General features: G+C 43.0%; 1 protein-coding gene across 2 annotated transcripts in view; it reads right to left on the bottom strand.

Moving 5' to 3' along the window:
• Positions 1-1,195: 1,195 nt before the first annotated feature.
• VWDE (von Willebrand factor D and EGF domains) overlaps positions 1,196-8,965 on the bottom strand; it is a 103,042-nt gene continuing 95,272 nt past the window's right edge. The window contains exons 26-31 of one of the 2 annotated variants that reach the window (XM_077268091.1): positions 7,770-7,865; positions 5,305-5,400; positions 4,743-4,838; positions 2,937-3,032; positions 2,690-2,793; positions 1,196-2,085 (exon numbers count right to left, since the gene is read on the bottom strand). In XM_077268091.1, coding sequence (XP_077124206.1) covers positions 2,071-2,085; positions 2,690-2,793; positions 2,937-3,032; positions 4,743-4,838; positions 5,305-5,400; positions 7,770-7,865 — 503 coding nt within the window. In that variant the 3' untranslated portion in view covers positions 1,196-2,070. The remainder of the gene's footprint in view (positions 2,086-2,689; positions 2,794-2,936; positions 3,033-4,742; positions 4,839-5,304; positions 5,401-7,769; positions 7,866-8,965) is intronic. The other variant, XM_077268092.1, reaches the window with a different exon arrangement.

The following is an 8,965-nucleotide window of genomic DNA, read 5'->3' as shown; positions in this document are numbered from 1 at the left end:
GTCCTGTGTGAACGTACCCTTACAAGTTTATACAGTTTACTTTCCTAGTTACTAGGGTTTTAAAGCCTTGATGCACACATCACATTTTGCTTCTGCCCACCAGATGGCGCTGTTACTCTTAACAAACCACTTTGTAACACAGAAGACAGAGATACAATGTATCTTTATATTTAAAGGGGACATGTCACTATTCTGAAAAGAGCAAAGAACATGGGAGTTGAAGGTATTTTTACTAACCGTTCTGTTTTTTGCAGGATTTTCCAATTAACTAAGTAAAAAAAAATGGCTGTAGTTTCATGTTTATTTGCATTAAAATAGGAGCAGTCATATACAGTAAAATGGTCTAAAATATCCGTTTTGCAATAAAATCTGTATCTTAAGGATACAATTTAGAAACCACTTATTGATTACAAAGTTTGATCAGCTCGGGTCATAATTGCGACCCCATCACTAAGCATTCCCATCGACATCATCAAAGTGAATTTCTGTTCTATTCCTTTAAATAGAGACTCCGCCTACAACTATTTCTAGAAAGATCTGACCAGTAAAGCCTCTCTAGATGAGGACTTGTCTGCTGCTAGTGCCTCCAGCCTGATCACCACGGTAACCACTGCCTTTCCAGCTCCGAGCTGTCGGGTTTGACAGTCTCATTCCTACGGAATTCACTGCCTAGCAACCAATATTTGAAACTTTGTTGCCGGGAAGGGTATCCCTAGCAACTAGTCTGTGCCAGATTACTCAGATCAGGCAGAAATGGCGCTACATAGAGGGCAGTAAAAGAGCTAAGGAGGCCTGGAAAGACGAACGCAATGGCTTTCCATACTTTTTACTGTCCCTTTAATTATATTTTTGCAAAAATATTTTGTTTAAAGAAATCCCTTTAAGTATCATGGCTGTTGTGGACAATCTGTGCTCCATGTGGTATAAGGTGATGGATCGTTGTGCGGAGGTGATCAGATGCCCTGATTGTTTCTATGTAAATACTGGGAAATCACGTGACTCGTGTCTTACATCAATAATTATTTAACAACACTAATGAGCTTGTGTGTATTGGTAATTACAGTTTTGTTTCTTTGGCAAAAAGTAACAATAAAGATTGATTGAAAAGTGACGTCTGTCTGCGATGTTTGTTCATCTGCGTCTTATCCATGGGGTCTACGGACGTGACCTGCCGCCATGGACCCTAAGTGACACCTCTCCTCCATGACAGTTTTCCTTCCCGTCTTCCTGATGTCGCCTTTTGTAGAGTTTTGTTACCAAATGTGAATTCTCACCTATCACCAGAACTGCAGAACAATACCGGACACAACCTGTGAACAGGGGTGGCGCTGTTCCTAGAGGAAATAAGTTGCCGGAAGCCATTGGGAACATTTTTTCATTCCCATGAGCCCTACGTACATTATATCCAACAATGTATCAATCACATAACAACTTTATAGTAACTTCTTGATTCTTCCATCCAGGATCCGGTTTGGTAAAAAAAAAAAAAAAAAACGGAACATTTATTATTTATTTTTATTTTCTGTAAATATTTACATCTCATTTTGTTGATGGAAAATTGCAGGGAAATAGGAAACGACAATTATAAAAAATTTAAAAAAAAGAAACAACCCACTAATGATTGTTTTGTGGTCGACAGTGAAAATAACAAAGTGCAGATGTAGCAGAGCTGAGTGTGTTGTGACGCTTGTTGTTGGCAGTTTTACATAGGACTGCTGATCAACCTATATTGTAACTCAGACATGTATCGCAGGCCCTGTGTGAAGCGGCACGTTCAGCTCTGCTACATCCTGGATCTTACGGTTTACGGTGCCGTCACATGGGAGCCGCGTCGTGTTGCTGCAGTGCCCATTTATATGGATAAATAAAGCGATGGGGGTCCTGTATATTACAAGGAATATATCTCCGCACCCTCCATACCGCACAGTATCCGATCAGCAGGGGTGTTCTTGTATCCGAGCTGCTGAGACCTCCTCGTCCTCCGGTTCGTCTCGGCATGGGGACTTCTATCACCTGTAGTTTTGGTTCTGTGATTGATTAATGTCTGAAGTTTTCAGTAAATCCCCAGAGTCATCCTCGCAGCGGCTGAAGATGGAAAGAAAAGTAAAAAATGATCACCGACAGCCAGAGCGGCTCCAGGACTATCCGGGCCCTTAGGCGACAGGTTTGCTGGGAGCCCTCTTTTTCAGTCACATTGTATCAGGGCTTGATATTTCATTACCATTTGTAGTACTATCATCACCATTTTCTGATCTCTTATTTTTTGGTGAACAGAAAAGAGCAATTTTGCCATTTTTGTTTTTTATTTTGGCATTTACTGCAAATGATTACTAGGATCATTTTTTTAGTTCTGCAAACGGCAATACCAAATATATTATATATTTTTATATTTTTCTTTTTTTTTTTTTTAGATTTTTTCAAGGCAAGGGGGATGGGAGATCGGAACTTTTATATATTTTTTATTTGTTTGAAATTATTTTTATTTATTTTTTTATCAACGTCTTATTGATCCCACCCGGGGACTTGAACCTGCGATCAGTTGATATATTAACTGCAATAATGTATTAGCGCAGTGTATTGTAATCTGCCATAGGTGTACAGATATGGGGGTCTTTAGTGTTCTTAGACAGCACAGCCCCCGATGCCGCTCCGTGCATGTATGGTGAAGCCGCGGCAGACGCTCGGTTACCTGTAATCTGTGTCCACACGTGACTCCAGTATGGCCGGGGCGACAGGAGCACACATTGGGGGCCGTGCAGCGCCCTCCGTACAAACATTTGTAATTGCAGACCGCTGAATAAATAGTAAAAAGTCATTAAATGCAGTAATGGTGGAAACATTCTGAGTATGTAAACAGTCACCGTACCGTAAGGGCTTGTTTCCACGGACGTGTTTCTCGCAAGTGGAAACAGGCCCTTAGGGGGAGTATCACTTACGCGTCTGGCACTGAGCCCCTTCCCATTCCGCCGGGCACTGGCAGGTATTTAGGCCGATACAGTCGCCCCCATTCTTACACTTCTGCAGACAGATTGCTGGAGAAACACGAAAGTGCAATTAATTAACAAAATAGACAAAGTGAATAGACTTAATGTAAACTCGCACCATAAAGGGCAAAGCTCTGTCTCGCTTCGCACCGGGACATGGTAGTATTTCAATTAGTACAGTGTAAGATTAATGGAACTAGTTACCAAGAGTGAATGAGCAATGACCCAAAAGATCAAAGTCATTTCACTGGTATAGAATTAAATGATGACGTTTTGTGTGTCAGCAGCCACCACTAGGGGGAGCTCACTGTCACCAAAATGTATACAGTCTCCACTAAAGGGAATTAACCACCTACAGATTTATACAGTCACCACTAGATGAACTACTCGTACACATATTTATATGGTCATAACTAGAGGAAGACCACAACAGATTTATACAGCCACCACTAGAGGGAGCTCACTACATACAGATTTATACAGCCACCACTAGGGGGAGTTCACTACATACAGATTTATACAGCCACCACTAGAGTGAGCCAACTACATACAGATTTCTACCGCAAATACTGGGGAGAGCTCACACTACATACAGATTTGTACAGCCACCACTAGGGGAAGATCACTACATACAGATTTGTACAGCCACCACTAGGAAGAGCTCACTATATACAGATTTATACAGCCACCACTAGGGGGAGCCCACTACATACAGATTTATACAGCCACCAAACTAGGGGAAGTTCACTACATACAGATTTATACAGCCACCACTAGAGGGAGATCACTACATACAGATTTCTACAGCCACCACTAGAGGGAGCTCACTACATACAGATTTCTACAGCCACCACTAGGGGGAGCTCACTACATACAGATTTATACAGTCACCACTAGAGGGAGCTCACTACATACAGATTTATACAGTCACCACTAGAGGGAGCTCACTACATACAGATTTCTACAGCACATACTGGGGAGAGCTCACTACATACAGATCTATACAGCCACCACTAGAGGGAGCTCACTGCATATAGATTTATTCAACTTACTACCAGGTGAATCTCACTACAAATAGATTTCTACAACTGGTCAGTGTGAGCACTATCAGTATATACCGACACAGCTGCCACATCCAGTGCTGGAAACTTGGCCTCTCTGCTGGACGAGTAGTCATTTTTCTTTTTCTTTTTGCAGTCTGTTGGTCATACGTTTTTTTTTTTTTTTAATCTCAGTGGACCCCGGCCTAAAAACCCATACAGGGCAAAGGACTCCCTGAGAAACAGTCATGAAGGAGGGTTAAGCCCTTATTATGCTGCAATCGGTAGTGAACGGGGCAGACAAAGGCCTTTTTGTGATTTCTGCCATTACAGCTTGGTTGTGGCTGTGTATTACATCCATTACCCCGATCCTGATTGCTGCGTGCCCAGTAGCAGTGCCCCATTAAGTACCATCCGATATGTCAGTTATGTCAAACAGTCATTATCAGTCATCAACTCATTAAAAGGGTTTTTTGTAGGTTTATCCCTTTTTATTTCCCCCAAAACAGCACCACATTTGCCTACAGGTTGGGTCTGGTATTGCAACTCGGCTCCATTAGAGTGAATAGAGAATAACTGCAAAATCATCTTATTACATATGCACGACGTACTCTTCAGGGGTCACGGTGATGGTGGGTTGTATTGAGGAAGGGGCTTCTATAACATATATTAATGACACTTCTGTATTCTGGGGTATAATAACCAGTAAATCTCTCACGTGTGTTGCATCGCTTCCCCTTCCATCCCGAAGGACAGGAGCAAAGATTGGGTCCCACACATTTCCCTCCATTCATACAGGACGGATCACAGACACCTGAGAAGCAAAGAGTTAATATCCCAACATTAAACTTCCGTTAGTATCTATGGACAAACCTTTGTATAATGAGACGTTTTGCCACTTTCTAACCTATGTCAATCTCACCTTGCTGTCAATCAATAGCGGCATTACTGTTTACATGCCAAACAGGCCTGATACTATTCACAGCAGAGGGTTCGTTACTATTGCATCCAGCCTGGACATTGTTAAAAGGCAGATGCAGAAAGCTCCAGCAGTGCGTACAGATCATTATCACACTGGTGAGACTGTAATGTAAGACCCCCAAGTTGTATTAGAGAGAGACTGACTGGTGACCATCGGACTATGCTGTTAGCCTGGATTCAAAACACAACAGATGCTGAGAATTTACTAGAATTTTAATAAATTGGTGTCTTGCACTTCCCACAGCATCAAGTATCCTGTCTCAATAATTTTCCATTAAGAAACACACGGGGTCACTTACTTATCTGACATCTTTTTCCAGTGTAGCCTTCAGGACAACTGCAGATATTATTCCTTATGCACTGACCACCGTTCTTACAGGAAGGACTGCAGATCGCTGAAAAATATCATCAATTGTATTTATCCTATACTGATCCTGAGTTACATCCTGTATTATACCCCAGAGCTGCACTCACTATTCTGCTGGTGGAGTCACTGTGTACATACATTGCATTACTGATCCTGAGTTACATCCTGTATTATACCCAGAGCTGCACTCACTATTCTGCTGGTGCAGTCACTGTGTACATACATTACATTACTGATCCTGAGTTACATCCTCTATTATACTCCAGAGCTGCACTCACTATTCTGCTGGTTCAGTCACTGTGTACATAATACATTACATTACTGATCCTGAGTTACATCCTGTATTATACTCCAGAGCTGCACTCACTATTCTGCTGGTGCACTGTGTACATACATTACATTACTGATCCTGAGTTACATCCTGTATTATACTCCAGAGCTGCACTCGCTATTCTGCTGGTGCAGTCACTGTGTACATACATTACATTATTGATCCTGAGTTACATCCTGTATTATACTCCAGAGCTGCACTCACTATTCTGCTGGTGCAGTCACTGTGTACATACTTTACATTACTGATCCTGAGTTACATCCTGTATTATACCCCAGAGCTGCACTCACTATTCTGCTGGAGCAGTCACTGTGTACATACATTACATTACTGATCCTGAGTTACCTCCTGTATTATACTCCAGAGCTGCACTCACTATTCTGCTGGAGCAGTCACTGTGTACATACATTACATTACTGATCCTGAGTTACATCCTGTATTATACTCCAGAGCTGCACTCACTATTTTGCTGGTGCAGTCACTGTGTACATACATTACATTACTGATCCTGAGTTACACCCTGTATTATACCCCAGAGCTGCACTCACTATTCTGCTGGTGCAGTCACTGTGTACATACATTATACTGATCCTGAGTTACACCCTGTACTATACCCCAGAGCTGCACTCTCTATTCTGCTGGTGCAGTCACTGTGTACATACATTACATTACTGATCCTGAATTACATCCTGTATTATACCCAAGAGCTGCACTCACTATTCTGCTGGTGCAGTCACTGTGTACATACATTACTGATCCTGAGTTACATCCTGTATTATACCCCAGAGCTGCAGTCACTATTCTGCTGGTGCAGTCACTGTGTACATACATTATATTACTGATCCTGAGTTACATCCTGTATTATACCCAAGAGCTGCACTCACTATTCTGCTGGTGCAGTCACTGTGTACATACATTACATTACTGATCCTCAGTAACATCCTATATTATTCCCCAGAGCTGCACTCACTATTCTGCTGGTGCAGTCGCTGTGTACACACGTTACATTACTGATCCTGAGTTACATCCTGTATTATACCCAAGAGCTGCACTCACTATTCTGCTGGTGCAGTCACTGTGTACGTACATTACATTGCTGATCCTGAGTTACATCCTGTATTATACCCAAGAGCTGCACTCACTATTCTGCTGGTGCAGTCACTGTGTACATACATTACATTGCTGATCCTGAGTTACATCCTGTATTATACCCCAGAGCTGCACTCACTATTCTGCTGCTGCAGTCACTGTGTACATACATTACATTACTGATCCTGAGTTACATCCTGTATTATACCCAAGAGCTGCACTCACTATTCTGCTGGTGCAGTCACTGTGTACATACATTACTGATCCTGAGTTACATCCTGTATTATACCCAAGAGCTGCACTCACTATTCTGCTGGTGCAGTCACTGTGTACATACATTACATTACTGATCCTCAGTAACATCCTGTATTATTCCCCAGAGCTGCACTCACTATTCTGCTGGTGCAGTCGCTGTGTACATACATTACATTACTGATCCTGAGTTACATCCTGTATTATACCCCAGAGCTGCACTCACTATTCTGCTGGTGCAGTCACTGTGTACATACATTACATTACTGATCCTGAGTTACATCCTGTATTATACCTGAGAGCTGCACTCACTATTCTGCTGGTGCAGTCACTGTGTACGTACATTACATTACTGATCCTGAGTTACATCCTGTATTATACCCCAGAGCTGCACTCACTATTCTGCTGGTGCAGTCACTGTGTACGTACATTACATTACTGATCCTGAGTTACATCCTGTATTATACCTGAGAGCTGCACTCACTATTCTGCTGGTGCAGTCACTGTGTACGTACATTACATTACTGATCCTGAGTTACATCCTGTATTATACCCCAGAGCTGCACTCACTATTCTGCTGGTGCAGTCACTGTGTACATACATTACATTACTGATCCTGAGTTACCTCCAGTATTATACTCCAGAGCTGCACTCACTATTCTGCTGGAAAGTAATAAATTGACACTTTGTGCATTTTATACATAATATCACACTCGGGATCTCACCGTTCTGACACTGAGCACCAAAAAATCCATTAGGACACAGGCAAATATTGGACTTCAGACATGTTCCCCCGTTGAGACACACAGGCTGGCACACCGCTGGAAGAGAAGCTGATGATTAATGTACGTGATATACTATATACAGTGAATTGTTTGTCCGGCAGCCGGAGACAACGGACAAACTAATGTTTTTTGTCTCCGTCGAAAGAACAGACAGTGACGGATCTGTCGCCATCAGTCGTTTGCTAGAATGGAAGCCTATGGGTGCCGGATCCGTCAAATGACGGAATCGGGCGACGGATTCCATTTTTTTTTTAACTGAGCATGCTCCGATTTTTTTAGGATCCTTTAGCCAGCCCCCCTAGTCAGATCCATAAAAAAAAAACGGATCCGTTGCATCAGTTTTTCATAATCTGTGACGGATCCATTGAGCCAACGGATTGTGACTGACGGCAAAAAACTGATGTGTGAAAGGGACCTAATACTGTGTGAGGGCTGCTCTGCATTTACTATTCATCCTCTTACATCTCCTCAGTGTAAGGTGAATACTAAAGGGGCATAACACTAAGGACTGTTTTTTAAAATGCCGCCCAAAAAACGACCATTAGGCAAGTTCATCCAAAAGCTAAGAAAGCAAAATTGTGTCAAAGAGCTGAGACAAGTGAACAACGTGACTCGCGGCTTGAAAAGAAACAGATAAGACAGGCTAAGGCTGTGTGCACACGTAGCAGATTTTTCACGTTATTTTTTCGCAGTTTTTCGCTATAAGGGTATGTCTCCACGTTACGGATGGGCGGCGGTATCGCCGCAGCGGCGAAGCCGCTCGGCGCTAAGCCCTGCCCCCTTAATGGGACGCGATCATGCCGGATGTGTTAACTCTTCACATCTGGGATGATCGCGCTCTCCCATAGGGCCCTGTGATATGCCTTGCGGGGACGCTGCGTCCCCGCAAGGTGTACGGACATGCTGCGATCTGAAAAGACGCGCAGCATGTCCGGAGTCGCAGGGCCGCCGCGTGCGGGTTTCCACGCATAGTGGAGACAGGATTTCATCAAATCCCCTCCACTATGCTGGAACATCTGGACGCTGCTTGTTTGACGCTGCAGCTCTGCGCAGCGTCAAACAAGCAGCGTTTCCTTACCGTGGAAACATGGCCTCATAGAACCCATTCATACAATAAAAACACAAAACGCTTTAAT

The sequence above is a fragment of the Ranitomeya variabilis genome, chromosome 6 (assembly GCF_051348905.1).
Source record: "Ranitomeya variabilis isolate aRanVar5 chromosome 6, aRanVar5.hap1, whole genome shotgun sequence".
Lineage (NCBI taxonomy): Eukaryota > Metazoa > Chordata > Amphibia > Anura > Dendrobatidae > Ranitomeya > Ranitomeya variabilis.
The sequence above is the reverse complement of the archived record's forward strand: the minus strand, read 5'-3'. Positions and strand labels throughout refer to the sequence as shown.